This window comes from Stomoxys calcitrans, chromosome 4 (assembly GCF_963082655.1).
Source record: "Stomoxys calcitrans chromosome 4, idStoCalc2.1, whole genome shotgun sequence".
NCBI classification, from domain to species: Eukaryota; Metazoa; Arthropoda; class Insecta; order Diptera; family Muscidae; genus Stomoxys; species Stomoxys calcitrans.
The window spans coordinates 129,066,377-129,085,767 of record NC_081555.1 but is presented as its reverse complement, the minus strand read 5'-3'; the positions used below and the strand labels follow the sequence as shown (position 1 = coordinate 129,085,767).

Genomic DNA, 19,391 nt, shown 5'->3' with positions numbered 1-19,391 from the left:
CCCACTTATGTCGGGATTGTAAGCTTGGCCATTAATAGGCACACAGCTACCAACCGGCGGTTTGCGGTATGTATAGCTCCATCTCGGCAGTACCGGACCTGACTGCTATCCCCATGCACTCCATGTAGGGGTCACTAGCGCCAGGCGTATGCGAGATGGGTCTATATTGCACGGAATGGTGAATCACGAAGGCCAATCCCCCACCTCCATTCCTAGCACATTGTTTCCATGATAACTGTGCTAGCTGCTGGTGTTGGTCAGCTTTGGTCCGATTCGTGAAATCCACAATCTCATCTATCTTGCCACGGAGACCGTTGCAGTTTAATTGCAAAAATGATACATTTCCCGGCACTGGCTTGGCAATATTTGGGCTGGGATGCTGCCGTTGCGTATATTGCTGTACGGGAGAAGTCGGGGGGTCACATAGTCCAACGACGAGGAAGCAGAAGGCGACAACGACGACGCTTGTGACCCACTGCTGGCTACGTTCGCACATCACCTTGCTACATTTCCAGTATGACTATACTCCCGTAGTGAAGTGAGGCCAGAGCAAGATCGGAAATGTACCCACTTCAGGCACCGGTTACACCTGACCAACACCGACCGATGATGGAGGCGGTTCTAACAAACCGAACAGAACCAGGGTCCGGGGTTCTTTTCAATCCCGGGCAGGGATCAGAAGCGTGCGGAGAAGGCACTCCGGGATGTGCCTCTCCCATGACCAAAAAACACGAACACGTACACTGAGGCGGCAGCCCTTGCCAATGAGGGTTCCATCGGGTCAACCCGGTGCGTACAACCGGCTGCCATGGGACTGATTAAATGTTCGTAAAAATCTTGAGCCCATATACGTCAAATTTCAAAATTGGAGCTTCTTTGGTGCAAATATCTTAAGAAATTCTATCGTTTTTCTTATTTTTTCTATTATATTAAACCCATTAATTTTTAATGTTTATTTGTTTTTTTGTTTTTTATTTTCCTGTAGCTCCTCAACTTAACTTTTGATCCTGAATTGATAAAATCTCCCAATTATCCTGATGATGTTAAGGCTCGTGCCAAAACCGTCTTAGAAGGCTGCCAAGGTGGTTCGGTGGGTTCATACACAGATTCGGCAGGCATTGAAGTCATTCGCCGTCAAGTAGCCGAATTTATTGCTGCCCGTGATGGTGTACCCTGCGATTGGCGTAACATTTTCCTCACTGCCGGAGCTTCACCTGGTATTAAAAGTGTTTTGTCCTTGTTGAGGTAGGACATTTGTGAACATTAGTAAAATTGGTTTTGTTAAACATTCAAAAACTTTTCTTTGTAGATGTAAAGTTGGTGGAAAAGCTCCTGGCATTATGGTACCCATTCCCCAATATCCCTTATATTCGGCCACCATTGCCGAGTATGGCATGACCAAGGTGGACTACTATTTGGAAGAAGAAACCGGCTGGAGTTTATCAACCAAGGAATTGCAACGTTCTTACGATGAGGCCAAAAAGACCTGCAATCCACGCGCCATTGTTGTCATCAACCCTGGCAATCCCACCGGCCAGGTCTTGACCAGACAGAATATTGAAGAAATTATTAAATTTGCTCAAAAGAATAAGCTCTTCATTTTGGCCGATGAAGTGTACCAGGATAACATTTACGATAAAGATTCGAAATTCTTCTCGTTCAAAAAGGTTTTAACCGAAATGGGCCCACCCTACAGTGAAATGGAATTGGCCAGTTTCATGTCCACCTCCAAGGGATATTTGGGTGAATGTGGTATTCGTGGTGGCTATATGGAAATCATCAATATGTGTCCCCAGGTTATGGCTATGTTGACCAAGTCTATTACAGCTAGTCTGTGTGGCACCACTGCCGGTCAAGTGGCTGTCAGTGCCTTGGTAGGTTATATGTGAAGGGTTATTTTTGTTAAATTAGCAAATCTAGAATATTTTTAAATAATTATAGGTAAATCCTCCCAAACCCGGAGAGCCTTCACATAAAAAATACTTGGAAGAAAGAAATGGCATTTTGGGTGCCTTAAAGGAACGTGCTGAACTGGTGCACAAAACTCTTTCCAGTTTTGAAGGCTACAAGGTTAACAAGGTACAGGGAGCTATGTATGTATTCCCACAAGTTGAAATTCCACCTAAGGCTATAGAAGCTGCCAAGGCCAAGAACATGGCTGCCGATGTGTTTTATGCAACACAACTTTTGGAATCTACTGGTGAGTCCAATAGAACGGATACTCTGGTTGAGCGTTGTATGTGAATTTCTGCTACTCTTTTTCTCTAAAAGGTATCTGCATTGTTGCTGGCACTGGTTTTGGCCAAAAACCTGGAACCTATCACTACCGCAGCACCATCTTACCTCAAACCGATGTGTTGAAAGACATGATGAACAAATTCCAAAAATTCCATGCTGAATTTATGAAGCAATACAAGTAGATGGCAGTACTACAACTACTACATGCTGCTGCTGCTGCTGCTGCTGGGAATGCATCACAATCACACATTTTGTTTCCCCAACCCAACAAAGCAAACCCCTTATATATCCCTATACCTCTATGAGTTTTTTTTTCTTACCCTTTGAAATGTGTGATCCTTAGATACAATTGCCTCAAACGAAGTGTTTTTTTTGTCGTTGTTATTTATGTATAACAAACAAATACTTGAACATATACACATATGTTTAATAATATATAAATTATTGTCGTTAATTATGTTTAGAATGCGAAATTCAAGTGATATAAAAGAAACAACATTGTGTTTTTTTTCTAACTTGTTGAATTTGATATTTTTTTAGATAGAATTATCAATGCTACTGCTGCATCATTATCAATTGTGGTCTAATGAGATTATATCCACTCTACTTGCACATCACCACAAACATTTATTTTATATACCGTTATTCTATAAATGTATTCTCTTATATATACACATAGTATATTGTTTTTGTAAAAACACTGTTGTAATATAGTCGGAAAAACTACATCTGCACTCTTTTGCTTTACGTTTTATTTTATTAGTCATTTAATCATTCTGTTTAATTGATATTGACAATAATTTTATGTTGTTAGCCAATGTAAAGAGAAGGTTATCAATTAAATAATGAATAACTTGACATTTTGCATTAGTAGTTTTAATAAAAAAATAACGATAAAACCTTTAAATGTTATCAAATGCATTAAACTATATTTGTTGTGGAAATCTGTGGGCGATAATCTGACGGCCCTGCAATGCGCCATCGTTGGCTACAACATATCTTTGACCATATACTTAAGGTTTTCCAACCAATCTGTTCTCCAATTTCTAACACCTAGTTAGGCGACGTAGGTTATGAGTGGATTTAATATGGCAAAGTCCAGGTCAATGTTAGTCTCTCCCTCATCTCAGCTAACATAGGCCGCCAAATGAACAGGTTTTTATTGTAAACTATGTGCAAATTTATTGAGCAGCTGGGTCAGTAATCCGCCCTTGTAGAAAAAAACCGAATACATACTCAAACAAATTAAAGAATAGAAAACCGGGCTACCGTAATATTGACGACCAAAACAAACGAAAGGTGTCGCTTTGTACGATATATGCTATGACACAAGACCAGCGTTTGGCTCCGAATTTGTGATTAGACGAAGCCAGAAACTTTTTGTTGTTGTTGTAGCAGTGTGTCGTACACCGAGGCGGCAGCCCTAGCCGATGAAGGATTCCATCGGGTCAATCCGTACAACCGGCTGCCATGGGATTGAGAAACATTTTGTCTCCTGTTGTTGTTGTAACCATATTTTCATGTGGAGGTGGCGATCCAAAGGACCGATCGCCGCGGGAACAAAGTGGCCATTGGTTATTTAAAGGCGCCAATAACTCGCCTTGTCATATCGAGCACCATAGGCACTCAGTATTTGTGCAAGAGCTGGTTCCACTCGACCTCTCTTTGAGACTCTCCAATCGATACCGGTGATTATCCGCGACAAGTTATAGCTACTCGATGGATGGAGCATTCAACTTCCGCATTCCGCAGCCTGTGGACGCGCCCGGTAACTCGCAGCTAAGCTTCCCGTGACATCAATGAACATCACATAGATCGGACCTCAATGTACCACCTTGTAAATCACAGCTATTCTGTGCCGGGATAGCTGTGATTTACTCTGGCGAATAAGAGACTAATAACAATCTACATACAAACCGAATTCTTTTCCCCTTGTCATATTTGTGTCCATGCCCGAAAGAAAGGTAGGTCAAAAAAGACCAACGATATATTTTATAAAATATTTAATATTAAAATCTTGACAGGACACTTTAATGCCTAGATAGGAAGGGATAATGTGTTTTCTTCAACGGTCGGATAATTTAGACTAATAGACTTAACCAAGGCAAAAAACTTGGTAGTTAACAACATCAGATTTCAAGATGGTGACTCACGAGGCACCATGATTATCCGCCGACCAAGGAATAAGAAAGCATATTGATCACGTTTTGATCACAACGATCGATCGATTCGAGAAGCGAACAAGGATTCGGATCAGTACCTATTTGCAGCAAAGTTTCGCAACCGTCTAAGCGTAGTGAGAAACGTCAAAAGCCTGCGGAAATTCTATCAATGAGTTAAACATCCAACCGATGGCCTTGGTGCAGGCACATTCACCTGCGAAAACGAAGGAATATTATCCCTGCACGGGATAGTTGTGAGCACCACACGGGCTGCAACATTGAGCTCCAATTTGTGTTCATTGCTGTCACGAGAAGCGTAGCTGCAAGCTACCGGGCGGGTCCACAGGTTGCGGATAGTGGAATGCTCCATACGGAGCAGCTACAACGGACAGTGCCTTGGATGTTTACGGCGGTAGTCCGGCCTATTCTCGCCTATGGGTGTCTGGTGTAGCATATGGCTGTAGACAACTGTGCCCTCCGCAATATAATAGAGAAGGTAAAGGGTACCGCGACACTGCAAAAATCTAGGGCAAAGAAGAGCTCCCCAAAAGAGGCGCATAATACCATTTTCGATTCTAGGCTTTGCACCTGTATGTTGGGTATGTAACAACGAAGAACGACATAAGTCTGAGGCAGTCAAGTACATGACGCGCCTCAAACTTTGGGCATTCTTCTGTTCCGCAGGGGCATGCTATTTGAGGCGGAGAGGCAGACTTCTGCAGAATCTACGGTGATGCGGAGGAGTTAGTGACGGACGAGTACAAAGTGGGAACTATTTTCAGTTCTGAACCAATTTTGTTGGACCTCGGCGGATGTTTTAAGATGGGTTATTAAACAGCATAGCGCAGAGGTTAGCATATCCGCCTATGACGCTGAACGCAAGGGTTCGAATCCTAGCGAGACCACCAGAAAAAATTTTCAGCGGTGGTTTTCCCCTCCTAATGCTGGCAACATTTGTGAGGTACTACGCCATGTAAAACTTCTCTCCAAAGAGGTGTCGCACTGCGGCACGCCGTTCGGACACGGCTATAAAAAAGAGGCCCCTTATCATTGAGATTAAACTTCAATCGGACTGCACTCATTGATATGTGAGAAGTTTGCCGCTGTTCCTTAGTGGAATGTTCATGGGCAAAATTTGCAATTTGCATATTAAACAAACCGTATCAAATTAGGAGCAAGGCAAATATGTTCAAACTGTAATAACTAGGGGTGACAATTGACATCATTATTGTAAATTACTCAAAATCTGACGAACATATAGATGGGAGCTACATCTAAGTCTGAACCGATTTTGACCAAACTTCTTAGATATTGTGGTAGGCCAATCTATGAGTGAACAGGTGTTCACTAAACACCTCTTCTGCGTTGATGCAACTGCAGTCGCGGAGAATCAGCGGTATTGAGTGGAGAGTCTCAGTGAGAGAGTGTCTGAATACATACCATACTCGATATGACAAGGCGAGTTATATAACAAATGGCCATAACGTTCCTGCGGCGATCGCTCTTATGGTGTGGAACGAACTTGCTCGCATATGATGCTTGACGAGGATAGCCTCCACATACAAATGGGGTTACAACAACAACCTCTTTCCGTACCTGAATTCCCTCCAGGCACTTAGTCCTCTAGTTATTCTGCAATTCAATAGAGGCCTGAATTGGCTGACAAGATCCTACTTTCGCCGTTGAGAGTTACGCTTCTTGTATTGTGCACAAGGTTCACTAATAAAGGGTGATTTTTTTGAGGTTAGGATTTTCATGCATTAGTATTTGACAGATCACGTGGGATTTCAGACATGGTGTCAAAGAGAAAGATGCTCAGTATGCTTTGACATTTCATCATGAATAGACTTACTAACGAGCAACGCTTGCAAATCATTGAATTTTATTACCAAAATCAGTGTTCGGTTCGAAATGTGTTCAAATTTTGACAAATTTTGTTCAGCGATGAGGCTCATTTCTGGTTGAATGGCTACGTAAATAAGCAAAATTGCCGCATTTGGAGTGAAGAGCAACCAGAAGCCGTTCGAGAACTGCCCATGCATCCCGAAAAATGCACTGTTTGGTGTGGTTTGTACGCTGGTGGAATCATTGGACCATATTTTTTCAAAGATGCTGTTGGACGCAACGTTACGGTGAATGAACACATTTCGAACCGAACACTGATTTTGGTAATAAAATTCAATGATTTGCAAGCGTTGCTCGTTAGTAAGTCTATTCATGATGAAATGTCAAAGCATACTGAGCATCTTTCTCTTTGACACCATGTCTGAAATCCCACGTGATCTGTCAAATACTAATGCATGAAAATCCTAACCTCAAAAAAATCACCCTTTATAAGGTTGTTTCACCTGTTCTGGGTGCCGGGCCAAGAAGATATCCCAGGGAATTGTAAAGCGGACGAGTTTTCGAGACTAGGAATTACCCTACACATTTCAGGGATACGGGAATCTGTGGGTATGCCTCTACCGACATGTAAGCTAAGTTTTTAGGACCAGGCCCGAAGGACAACGAACGATAGATGGTCACAAAGAGGGGACTGTGAGCATTCCAAAACTATGTGGCCTAATCTATACTTGAAGAGGTCAGAAGGAGTTCTACTTAAGGTTCTCATTTCTTTGAGAATCTGTCTGATTAATCGGATGTGAACATTCCCATGAGCATATTCTCTGCTCATATATGTACACGCGAGAAAGAAGGTAACAACAAAGAGAATGCAAACAAAAATCTGGCATCTTAATACTGTCAAATCTGGCCGGCAGAGACCACCTTACCGCCACCGCCTTGGTCATATCATAGGCATTCAGTATTTAAGTAAGAATCAATGTTGACTGCCCGCTGACTCATTTATAGCTACCCCGCATAAATACGAAGGTTTTCAACAAACAAGAGTCTTATCCCAGTCAAGAGTCAGCGTCAACTTGTTTTACAAGCATTTTATATGGGACTCTCACGACGGTAGCGTCAGCGGTTTAATGTTTCCCAAATAAAATGTTTGTAAGCTTGTCTCTTTACTCTGTAATTGCGTTTAGGCTCTAGTGCGTTTGGCTTCGCTGCTTTAAAAAAGTCAGCAGATTTCGCTCTCAGTTTGTTTCTCATACTGAAAAACACCGTTACTCTCAGTGAGTTTTAATAACCCAAAATACTCGAACAGACCTTTTGTAAAATACTTATCTCGTGGTTTTGCATAAATGCAAAAGTGCTTTATTAAAAGAAAGTAAAAAACAGAGTGCTACAGCGAACTGATTTATCTAATAAGTGAAAGTACAAGGTGAAAGAATTTCTGAATGTGTTGTAAACACTAATTATTATCGATCATCGGAATAAAAACGTAATTTATGGGTAAATTCCTTTTTTTATATATGGAAGAGTAACTTAGTTCATATCATGGCGAGGACATCTAAAACATTTTCAGCGGTTGTCAAATTTAAAGTAATAGCGTTGCATGCGATTTTAGTGAAATTTTGAACAAAATCTGATTTTTGATTCCGAAAAATTTATATCCTTTTTGATCTGCTTTGTTTAAGTGAGTATTGTCCATTGAGGTTATTCCTGGTGGAGATGAGCAATATGGGATATTGTTAAAGAATAAACAAATTGGGACTGCAAGAAAAGTGCAAGATCGCCTACCTGTCCACGTATCTCGTGACTGCCCGATCGACAGTCGTTTGCGTATAGAAATCGTCTCTGTGCCTTTAGAATAGCAAATATATTTTCCTTTAAAACACGCTATACCTGTGTAGAAGCCGATATGATTCCCTGATTCCAAGAAACTCAAACTGGTAAATAATTTGTTCCGCCGCATAAAATATGTCGCCACCTAGCATAACCATCCCACAGCATACACATTTTCGCCACACCAATTTGCGATAAAGTCAATAATAGAAACAAGGTCCTCAAGTGACTTGCCGTCAGCATTTGTGGTGCAGACAAAGAAAACTTGTTGACCACATACAAAGCAATTGGTCGGTCTGTGGTAAGTTATGCAGCACCAGTCTGCTCTCGTTAACTTTGTGACACGCAGTAGAATAATATTCAGATCTGTCAGAATGCGGCCCTCCGAACTGCGACGGGCTGTCTCCTCAGTTCTCATGTAGACCACCTCAATCAGGAGACAAAGATCCTACCAGCGCGAAGACATAACTACAAGCAATACCTTTTGGGGCTGTTATCGCAGAGACCATCCTAATAGTCATCTTGTGGATAGATATCCACCGCCCAGAAGCCTTAAGATAGATCTACATGTTCTAGAACGTGAGGTTCAGCGCTACAAGATAGAACCTCTAGATCAAGCGGCATATCAAGCAGTTCTAGACAACATTCATGCAAACACGGTAGCGGTAAATAGCTACCGGATGGATGTAGTCCTTTCAGAACGACCGCCTCCCATTGCATCTGAAGAAATGGACCTCTCCCGGTCAAACCAGAGTAGTTCTGGGTCAATTACGTTCCGGCAGATGCAGCCGCCTCAACTCATACACAGCAAGGATTAGTGCCGATGTGCAAGCTATATGTCCCGATCGTAACCAGTGACCACATGATACACGTCACCTATTTAACTGCCCAGCCAGACCCTATCGACTCAGACCCATATCCCTGTGGACGCACCTCATCTTAGTCGCATAGTTCCTGGATCTTGACACTCAACAGAATCAAGCAGACGAAAGATAGAACACAACAAACTGCTACAACAACAACCATCCCCCAGCAGAACAGAATAATGCCTAAATTTTGAGGAGCGCCTATGTAAGGTGATCTTCGTTGCAACATACCCAACATACAGCCCCCCGCCGCGGGATGGCTATGAGCACCACAGGGATTAAACTCTGAGCGGTGATTCAGGTTTAAGCTCAATGATAAGGGGCCTCCTTTTTATAGCCAAGTCCGGACGGCGTGCCGCAGTGCGACACCTCTTTGGAGATCAGTTTTACATGACGTAGTACCTCACAAATGTTGCCAGCTATTAGGAGGGGAAAACCACCGTTAAAAATTTTTACTGATGGTCTCGCCAGGATTCGAACCCAGGCGTTCAGCGTCATAGGCGGACATGCTAACCTCTGCGCTACGGTGGCTGCAATTGCACTCACGGGAAATCTGCGATTTCGAGAGGAGAGTCTTAGTGAGACTACAGAGAACAAGAGCGCCGCGGACCCTGTATCTTCTTGATCAGAATCCTGCGGAGGGCACAGTTGTTCAGGGCCCAATTCCAACCAAGCCAAATCCCCGGACCTTTTGACACTGTCCTCGATGTTCCTCCCAAGCTTAGTCTCTTGTCAAGAATCATGTTCAGGTTCTTAGCCAGCTGCAACCCATCCCATGCAACAGGTTCCCTGAAAACATTCAGGGCCATGCCCTTTGGCCATCCCCACTGGCCGATGCGAGCCAACTAAGGACTATATTCCGATGGAACTTCGTTCTTGGTCGGGCCTACCAACCTCTTCTTATGGAGTTCCCCTGGTCACATGTATGAAAGTTTACACTGCAATGGTTTTCCGCACACTTGCACATATTGTAACGCGTGCCTGTATCTACGGTTCGCACACTGATAAGCCCTTGATAAAAAGAATGTAAATTGTTGAAATTCTGTCAAAGCTGTTTTGAGTAAAGGGATCACTATATTGAAATCATTGAAATTAAGTTGGTCATATTCTACTTACTATACATGTAAAATTACTAACTTAAAATTACTGAGAAAAATGTTTGTTTAAAAAGTTGTTTTTGTACATATGGATACTGCTTTAATCGGATGTTTTTATTCGTTTGACTGGTCCCTCGCTGCCCTGTGAGTTAGAATCTTCAGAAAATGGCATACTGCTCACGAAATCAGCACCCTGAGAATCACTAACCACTGAAAAGCCTGAAAATAAGTAAATAAAGAACGTTAGTAATAGACTCTACCATAAGTTCGAAATTTAAAATGAAAGTGCAATTCCATTATTGTCCCAAAATTAAAAGAAATTTATAAAAACATCAAACATTTTAAAAGCTCTTGGCGTTGGAAACCATCTTGTCTTCGTTCATTCACTCACAGGTATTGGAATCATCGGCCGTTAATCCATAACTCGACGTTATCTGGGGAGGTGTTGGAGTGCCTTTTTGCATATTTTCCTTATCACTTTTGCTCAGACTATTGAGTTTCTTCTTGTCGTTGTTGGAGATGGGCACCCATTTGAAAATTTTCATTGTGGTATCATTTATAGTAACCCATTTCTTTTCCCAATGTCGTGGCTTGTCAACGGCTTGCATTACACGCTTAATATCATCCTTTGCTCGGCTACGAGTTTCAGCTCGAACACTGCGTGACATTATTCAAGTAGGAGGAATTGCCTTAGTTGAAGTAATTTAACAACGTTATTTATTTATTTCTTTTTTTGCTAAACCAAAGGCCGGAATATTTAGCAATTTTCGGTGGTTGCAGCTTGACAGTTCACTGTTTACCTTAGTGTTGCAAGTATATACAACACAAACAAATCGGTACAAACAATAAATAACCACACAATGGGGGCAAGAATATAAGCAGGATTCACTAATAGAAGGTTAGGTCATTTGCGAAAGCATTAAGTGGATAGGTCCCATGAACATCATTAAGGATGTCAAATTTGCCGATTGAAAATGTCATGAAGTAGGTGAAAATGTAAACAAAGAATGAATATAAAAAGAGAACAAGTTGACATCCTCAATGCCAAGACTACCGAAAATTAAAAAAAAAAAATGCTTGGCTTAACCTTATTCAGTGAATCCTGGAGTATAAGCTAGAGAAATTGTACCAGGAGCTGCCATTACACGAACGGACTTGTTGTATGTAATTTTAAAAATAGAAATTAAAATTTATGCACCTCGTCTGACACGTGCGAAAAATTTAATATGAGAAATGAATATTGTAATAAATAAAGTTGGAACTTTGCATCGTTTGTTGAGTCAAGTTCTTTACCCTCGCCCTTTGTTGAGTTGTACTTACGCAGCTTTAAAGGATATACAAAAGTTTGTTCAAATTTTGCTATTTTTTCACAATTTTATATTTCGTTGAAGTTTTTCAAAAATAAAAACAGTGTACCCTGCTTTACATAAATTTATGGGCGTTTATGGATTGCAACTCGACTACAGCTGCGTTGCCAATACAAAAATGAAAATTTCTGTAACAAATTTGGCCGTTGGCAACTCAATTTCAGTTTGGTTGACATCCATAATCGACCCATTAATTTAAAATTTTATTATGTCTGGTTCTGCTTTTCGCACGAACAACTGTCAAACACATAAAAAATGGTAACGAAGAAAATGCAAAAGCGGTACTCTATTAGTCCTTTCACGTGAACAACTGTCAAACTCCATATAAAAAAATAGAAATAAAAAATGTATGAAAAATTGAATAGCGTTTTTTAGGCAAAGGCCTAAAAATAACAGTTAGACGCAATATATCCTCCTGTAATATGATGACAGGATTGCATTGATATAAAATATATCCCATAAATTAGTTTAATATAAATATGATATTTTGTTGAAAATTTTCATAAATATTCTCGAAGTTGAACAAAGTACCCTGCTTTATCCCGTAGTTACGTTACGTTACGTATAATTGCTGAATAAACTCTACAATACAAATACAATCACTTTATCAGATCAATGCTGTGCAGGTGTAGGTACAATAGTAATTATTTTATTTTGATTAGAATTCCATTAACAGCATGCTTAGTTAGAATTTGCCAGTATGAGCTGTGGTGATTCCGTGCCCCGAAAAATTAATATTCGAATATTGTTTTTTGCAAAATCACGTGAATTATCTGGAGTAAGTGAGGCTTCGTTTTGCTTGGATACAGATAACATTTCTTCGCTTGAATTGTTGAACACAATTAGCCGACTATATAATTTGGAATCAATTAAATCCACCATTGTGTTGGCCATAAACCAAATATATTGTGACACTGAGTCTGGAGAGCAATTAAATTTGAAGGAGGGCGATGAAATTGCCATTATTCCTCCTTTAAGCGGCGGCTAAAGTATCTTGGAATTATCTTTTAATCTAAAAAAAGCAAAATCAACGATAAGAAAAAAATGAGCAACCACTTGTTACTTACACATGAAATTCTCGATGTGGGAGCCATTAGCAATTTGGTATCTGCAGGCAGCTGTGGTGCTATATCTCTGTTTGTGGGGACCACACGCGATAACTTTGAGGATAAGACAGTAGTATCATTGGAGTATGAAGCCTATGAACCTATGGCATTGAAAGAAATGGAAAGTATATGTAGCCAATTGAGGCAACGTTGGCCGGACATTGTTAATATTGCTATATATCATCGTTTGGGCCTAGTTCCCGTTAGTGAAGCCAGTGTTGTCATAGCCATATCTTCGCCGCATCGAAAAACATCTTTGGAAGCAGTTTCAATGGCTATTGAAGATCTTAAAAAGCATGTGCCCATTTGGAAAAAAGAAAAATATGATGATGATGAAGGCATGTGGAAGGAAAACAAAGAATGCAAATGGCAAACCAAAGAAAAGGAAGAGATATAACAGTATGTATATATACATACATGGGTGATGTATTGCAAACTTGTTTTTTTTTATAGCTCGAATTGTTGTATTTGTTCTAAAGTCTTGTTTTGTGCAATAAATATTCTTATACTAATTAGCGCATATCAATCGTGCCTGGTCTTTTGGTAAGAGTAGTCGGTTTTCAATTAGTACTAGTAGTATGGGTGACAGTAATGGGGTTAACACACGTCTTGATTTTGTATTTACATTAGGGATGCTCACATACATAAATCATTTGCAAAGGTGGAATTAAGCAGGGTTCACTAAAGAAGGTTAAACCCCCTTGACACTGCTCTTTAAATCCGGACAGGGGAGAAACTCGTACCGTTAGGAGTATGATCAGCCAGCCCAAACGGGCCTCTACAGAACTTTAAAATGACAAGAGAACTAAGTGTCTAGACGGAATTCATTAAAGCCAGATTATGCCAACGATAATGTTTTGTTTTGCTGTGAATACACATGCAAACCATTATCGAACGTCTATCGATCGTAACCGGAAAGTAGAATTCAAAAAACGATCTAGCGTAGCGCTTTGTTTTTGAGCTTCGCGTTGCAAAAATGAAACTCTGCACACAAATCCCACAAAAACAACGAGGAAAAGAAAAAAAATGTTGCTGAGTGCTGTTGTGTGACTTTTGTTTGTTTTCTGACGAATAATTTCGCAATTATCTAATAAGCATTTTGGGTACGAATGAAGTTAGTCTAGGCATATGGGCATGGCGAAACAAATATGGTCTCATTTGTAAAACAACCACAAATCCTATTGTCCAATCCGCCATCTTGCTATCAAGCAACCGCCATCTTGCTATCAAGCAACCGCCATCTTGCTATCAAGAAACCAATCAAATGTCTTTATTTCCATACCAAAACACGTTTAATTATCTGCACTTATTGTTTTTTCTATTCTATATATTTTTTCTCAAATAAATAAAGAAAAAATAACCATTAAAAACAACAAACAAAAATGATGCCGGCAATTGTTTCAAGTGTTCCCACTAGAATAGTTTTTTGTCATTTTTGTCACTATATACCGAGTTTTTCTTTTCCGCCCATTTTCAACCAACGTTTCGCCGACTTTTTTTTATATGGAGCATGACAGCATTCCACTTGAAAAGCTGGTCAGAATACTCAGCTTATGGGTTGGTATTTTATTTTGCTTTAGGAATAGTCGCTGAAATGTTTAAATGTTTCACGTGCGAAATTTGACAGTTATCTTATGTTTTTATTTTCATACCAAAGGATGTTTTTTATATGTACTTATAAATAAAATAAAAAAGTGAAAGAACAATTCAAAAATGAATTGTTTCAAGCGTTGCCACTAAAATTTCTTTTTGCCATTTTCCTTACTATAAACAGAGTACTACTTTTTCGCCTATTTTCCTCCAGAGTTTCGCCGACGTTTCTCTTATATGGAGTTTGACAACATTTCGCCTTTAGCCAAGGTATAGCCTATATTTTATATGGAGTTTGACAGCATTCCCCTGGAGAAGCTGAACAGAATACCCTGCTTATATAGTGACAGTCTGCTGATTGTTTTCCGCAACTTTATTGAGTCAACCTTGCTATTCATAGTTTCACCAATTCCAGTTTTCGCCAATTGACGTATGTTTGCAGTTTTGACAGGCACGGCCGTCTTCATGGTTTAATCCAATTTGACGGCCGCCATAAGCGATTGCCATTGTGTTTATTCTATCCCATGGGCGTCAAATAACTAAAATAAAACGCCGCTCATCAATTTGGAACCTAAACGACTATAATTTCGCTCGGCTTTGTTATCTGATTCAGTACGTCACGCATTTCGTTTTGCTTTAGAACAAATTAAATAAGAGGAATTAAAAAATATATATTTTGTTTTGTTGAGTATGTGTGGTGCCCCTCTCTCAGTGAAGTGTGAAAATATGATATATTTAATTAAAGAATCTAATAAATAATCTAATTTTCAATATGTATTTGCTTGTGTGTATGTCTCCTCTTTTGCTATCCCATTTTTCTTTCTGCAGAAAGTGAAAAAAATATAGGAAAAAAAATGTTAAGATAATGAGAAAGGAGTGAAAATCGCGGAGAAGCAAAAAATAAACGTCACGGCAAATAGAAAAATTATAAAGGGGTGTGTGAAATATTAAGGAATATGTGCGAAATTTAAAAGAAATAAGTGAAATATTTCGGGAAGTTTGTGGAAAACCTCTGTGACGGCGACATTGTGTTTTGCAAAATAGCATAGCATTCGTTTTTGCTCTATACACAGCCAAGGAAAGCACCAACAGACGAAAACAACAACAAAAAGGTTACTGTGTAACAAAAGACCTGCTCCTGTTTCCTAGTCATCGTCATCCTCATCTTCATCGCCACATCCTTCTAGAGGGGACGACGGGTACGGACGGCTAGGGGCAAAGCATAAAACGTCTCGTAACACCTCGTCATATTATCATCGTCGTCGTCTTCTTTGTGGAATAGCAGTCAACGCCATTGTCATTGGTGGTTGTCGTGGTATTTTTGCGTGCTTTATTTTTTTGTTCCTTCTTTGATGTCTGGATATTTGCTGTGGTGGCGGCGGAGGTGTGTTGTTTTCCAGCACATGAAAGTAATATTTGTCAAGGTTTTTACTGTAGCCCTACTCGTCGCTCTGTAGAAAGATCGTGCATGCAAAAAAAAAAAAATCAGACGAGGACACAGTGTCTGCCTCGACACAAAATAAAGTTGCAAGGAGAAGTCAATGAAAATTATCTCGCTGCTCCTTTTCTACCTTCACCAAAGCTGACAAACATATACCTAAACGATACTCCATAAAGTCTAGACAAGACAAGGGGTTCTCACATTTGTTCCCCAATACTACATCTGGTTTTCTACTACAGCTTTTTAGGCTGCGTCGGCGACATGGACATACTTGCACCTGTTCTGTGAAACAACAAAAGCAGCAACATTCGCAACATTGGCAAGAATAACAATTTGGAATCGCCATTTCATCACTCACATCGATTGCCGCCATCATCATCACTGCGGCGTCCGTCATCAATATCATCATCGACCTCATCATCATTGTCATCCTCTTCGACGATCAACAACGACAGCAGCAGCAAGAATATAAATTCCGTCACCAGCATTAGCAGCATTAACGAGACTAGCAGCGCCACCAGCAGTGGCAGCAGTAGAGTTAGCATTAACTACGCCAGCACCGACGACAAAATGCCCCGATGCGATGTTAAAACACGTTACATTCCTGCGACTTTCGCCTGGATTTTATTATTAACCACAACTTTTCTCTTCTTCTTTTATCCGTAAGTATCATGCCACCGGCCATTGCAATGAACCAACAATCATGTCAATTGCTTATGTATACCACCAATGACTTTTAAAGAAGTGTTTGTTTCTTATTTGCACTTGGGGGGAAATTCGCAACTTTGTTTTCCGTATGCCAAATTGTCACCTCTCACGGATGGTCACTGGATGCACAACGGTTCCGTAGTTTAAAATAAATTTGAGGCTTATTTTTTCAAATACGAAAAAAAAATAAGTTTTTGGTTTCTATGTGCGGGTCAACCGGAATTTTTGTATAGTGCCTCCAGGAGTTCTTTTTCATTTACATTTCAAAGCTATAAAATTTTGTGGCATGAACGTTAGAAATTTTTACATGCTAAATCTTATCGGATATTAATTGTGTTCTTGGTCTAATTGCCTAACTCGAGCCAACATCCTGCTCCTTCTTAGAGTGCCCCTGGATGTCGTACTTCCATTTCAATTTCCTATCCAAGTTCACTCCAAAGTAACACCTTGGCGGATATCGAAATCGTCCAGTTGAGGAAACGGGGCGCCTTAAGTTGTCCCACCTTCGTCTTCTTTCATGATTCACTTCACTAGATCACTTACGAAAACATAAAGTGGAAAGGCCCCATAAACATCATTAAGGACGTCAAATCTGCCGATTGAAAATGTCATCAAAAAGGGGAAAACGTAAACAAAGAATGCATATAAAAAGCGAATAAGTTCACATACTCAACGCCAAGTGCTGCCAAAAATTAAAAAATTGTAGGTCGACTGATCGATCGGCTTGACCTTATTCAGTGAATCCTGGTCTCCTTCATAAACAGGCAGATCTCAGTCTTCGCTGATTGTAAACCCAAAGAGGACTGTGGTTATTGCAAAAAGGAATCAGGGACGAGGTTAGTATGACTTCCGGTATCATAAGGGGTTACTAGGGCGCACTTGCAGAAAATGTGGGGTAAGTGACGGCATATGGGGAAGATAATGATGATGACGCAGCTAACAAGCTCCGAATTTTTGGGTGCAGTTACGATACCACTCTAGAGCATTAGAGTGAAAAACGTTTAAGGAATTTGTGAACAGCACGAAACTTCTGACATATATACCAATAAGAAGATAAAATAAAATAGGAAAGAACGGCTTTGATGGAAGCTAGCTCAATCTGATCATTGGTGCCACACTTTGCGTCGATTTTAGAAGTCAAATCAGAAAATTCCTTGAAAATTTGTCTACGTATCTCCTGCAAATCTTGTTTTTTATGACCTTCGGCATTGGGTGGAGATATAGTAACATTTTCTTTTGGTTGATAGGTCGATAAATCCTTTGTTCGGGGAACCTATAGGTCTCATGTTAGGTTAGGTCGAAGAATACGTTAATAGCACCGCCATATTCCGATACCTAGGGTCCATTTTATTCACTCTAGCTAAAATATTTGAAGGAAATGCAAGCTAAGTAATGTGTTGTTGTTGTTGGTATCGCAGTGCGAAGCAACCTAGAAGAATGAAATAGAGAGAGAGAGAGAAGCCAGCTCGCTTGACAAGAAATAAAGGGTGATTTTTTTGAGGTTAGGATTTTCATGCATTAGTATTTGACAGATCACGTGGGATTTCAGACATGGTATCAAAGAGAAAGATGCTCAGTATGCTTTGACATTTCATCATGAATAGACTTACTAACGAGCAACGCTTGCAAATCATTGAATTTTATTACCAAAATCAGTGTTCGGTTCGAAATGTGTTCAAATTTTGACAAATTTTGTTCAGCGATGAGGCTCATTTCTGGTTGAATGGCTACGTAAATAAGCAAAATTGCCGCATTTGGAGTGAAGAGCAACCAGAAGCCGTTCAAGAACTGCCCATGCATCCCGAAAAATGCACTGTTTGGTGTGGTTTGTACGCTGGTGGAATCATTGGACCGTATTTTTTCAAAGATGCTGTTGGACGCAACGTTACGGTGAATGAACACATTTCGAACCGAACACTGATTTTGGTAATAAAATTCAATGATTTGCAAGCGTTGCTCGTTAGTAAGTCTATTCATGATGAAATGTCAAAGCATACTGAGCATCTTTCTCTTTGACACCATGTCTGAAATCCCACGTGATCTGTCAAATACTAATGCAGGAAAATCCTAACCTCAAAAAAATCACCCTTTAGTAGGAGGATCAGGCCCTACGGAAGGTAATTTTGTTATTCTGCTATTAGCCGCATTTGCATGTGGGGCTAGGGATTCTCGTTTGAATTCTATAGCTCGTTCCGGTTTATAGGACCGATAGCCGAGTGCACGTAGTTGTTGTAGTCACCTTGGTATATGGATGTAGCGATCCTAGTAAAGGCGAGGTAACGTCATTGGTTATTTAAAGGGGCCAATAACTTGCCTTGTCATATCAAGTATCACAGGCTTTCAGTATTCAAGCAACAGCCGGTGCCGCCCGGGCTCTCACTGAGACTCTCCACTCGATACCACTAATTGTCGGCGATTGCAGTTCACCTATGGATCATTACACTATCCGCATCCTGTGGACGCGACCGGTAGGTCCCAGCTTAGCTTCTCTTGATTTATTGTAGTTAGGTAGGGTAGGATGGAATGGAGGATGGGTAGAGGGTTAACAGTTCCGGAGATATCAACTCACCTTGGGACTTGTCTGTTTCACTCTACGGTGCTTTGACTTCTTGTCCTTAAATGCCAAAAAAGACTGCCGACCACACAAATAATTCGCGACCCAGCTTTTCAGGCCTAGCTGGGGGACGTGTTGGCGATGTCCTCAAATAGTTTGGCATGGCTCACCGTGTCGAATGCCTTCGATAGGTGCCACGAGGACCATCCTATCAACTGGCCTGGGCAGATTGAAGACACGGCAAATGTGTGCAGTGATGGCATACAAAGCAGTTGTTGAGCTATGCAGTCTTCGAAATTCTTAGGTGAATGAAAATTAAGGTAGGTGAATGAAAATTCTCCAACGAGGCTTGAGAGAAGTAGTTCATAAAGAGCCTTGGCTACTGTTCAGAGAAGTGAGATCGGTCTGTTTGATTCCCCCTTACTTGGGTGCTTTCCAGGCTTCATTTGCAGCATCACTCTTCACATCTTCCAGACATCGGGTAATAAAGGGTGATTTTTTTGAGGTTAGGATTTTCATGCATTAGTATTTGACAGATCACGTGGGATTTCAGACATGGTGTCAAAGAGAAAGATGCTCAGTATGCTTTG

The 19,391-nt window shown here is 40.5% G+C and overlaps 5 protein-coding genes across 10 annotated transcripts in view; 4 read left to right on the top strand and 1 right to left on the bottom strand.

Annotated features, from left to right (window-relative positions):
- The window catches only part of LOC106091945 (alanine aminotransferase 1), a 57,801-nt gene extending 54,837 nt beyond the window's left edge, over positions 1-2,964 (top strand). For both annotated transcript variants that reach the window (XM_059367492.1, XM_059367493.1), the window contains exons 4-7: positions 986-1,245; positions 1,310-1,874; positions 1,942-2,200; positions 2,272-2,964. In XM_059367492.1, coding sequence (XP_059223475.1) covers positions 986-1,245; positions 1,310-1,874; positions 1,942-2,200; positions 2,272-2,420 — 1,233 coding nt within the window. In that variant the 3' untranslated portion in view covers positions 2,421-2,964. The remainder of the gene's footprint in view (positions 1-985; positions 1,246-1,309; positions 1,875-1,941; positions 2,201-2,271) is intronic.
- Positions 2,965-9,969: 7,005 nt separating this feature from the next.
- LOC106091944 (B-cell CLL/lymphoma 7 protein family member B) lies at positions 9,970-10,830 on the bottom strand. The gene is made up of 2 exons (XM_013258657.2): positions 10,427-10,830; positions 9,970-10,254 (listed from the first exon to the last, which is right to left on the bottom strand). Exons 1-2 carry the CDS (start codon positions 10,701-10,703, stop codon positions 10,136-10,138), a joined length of 396 nt encoding a protein of 131 aa, XP_013114111.1. The 5' UTR covers positions 10,704-10,830; the 3' UTR covers positions 9,970-10,135.
- A 1,182-nt stretch (positions 10,831-12,012) lies between these two features.
- LOC106091942 (molybdopterin synthase sulfur carrier subunit) lies at positions 12,013-12,390 on the top strand. The gene has a single exon (XM_013258655.2). The coding sequence runs from the start codon at positions 12,103-12,105 to the stop codon at positions 12,388-12,390; it is 288 nt and encodes a 95-aa protein (XP_013114109.1). The 5' UTR covers positions 12,013-12,102.
- A 56-nt stretch (positions 12,391-12,446) lies between these two features.
- Positions 12,447-13,020, top strand: LOC106091941 (molybdopterin synthase catalytic subunit 1-like). The gene has a single exon (XM_013258654.2). The coding sequence runs from the start codon at positions 12,447-12,449 to the stop codon at positions 12,903-12,905; it is 459 nt and encodes a 152-aa protein (XP_013114108.2). The 3' UTR covers positions 12,906-13,020.
- Positions 13,021-14,698: 1,678 nt separating this feature from the next.
- LOC106090321 (palmitoyltransferase ZDHHC8) overlaps positions 14,699-19,391 on the top strand; it is a 274,028-nt gene continuing 269,335 nt past the window's right edge. For 4 of the 5 annotated variants that reach the window (XR_009398216.1, XM_059368275.1, XM_059368277.1 and 1 more), the window contains exon 1: positions 14,701-16,201. Coding sequence is in view for 4 of the 5 variants with exons in the window: in XM_059368275.1 (XP_059224258.1) it covers positions 16,110-16,201 (92 nt within the window). In the remaining variant the exon portion in view is untranslated. Of the gene's footprint in view, positions 16,202-19,391 lie in introns of all 5 variants that reach the window. The other variant, XM_059368274.1, reaches the window with a different exon arrangement.

Coding starts and splice junctions, on each gene's coding strand:
- LOC106091944 (XM_013258657.2), bottom strand. CDS start 10,703: ATGTCACGCAGTGTTCGAGCTGAAACTCGTAGCCGAGCAAAGGATGAT. Junction 10,255..10,426: donor GGCCGATGATTCCAATACCT/GTGAGTGAATGA, acceptor ACTTATTTTCAG/GCTTTTCAGTGGTTAGTGAT.
- LOC106091942 (XM_013258655.2), top strand. CDS start 12,103: ATGAGCTGTGGTGATTCCGTGCCCCGAAAAATTAATATTCGAATATTG.
- LOC106091941 (XM_013258654.2), top strand. CDS start 12,447: ATGAGCAACCACTTGTTACTTACACATGAAATTCTCGATGTGGGAGCC.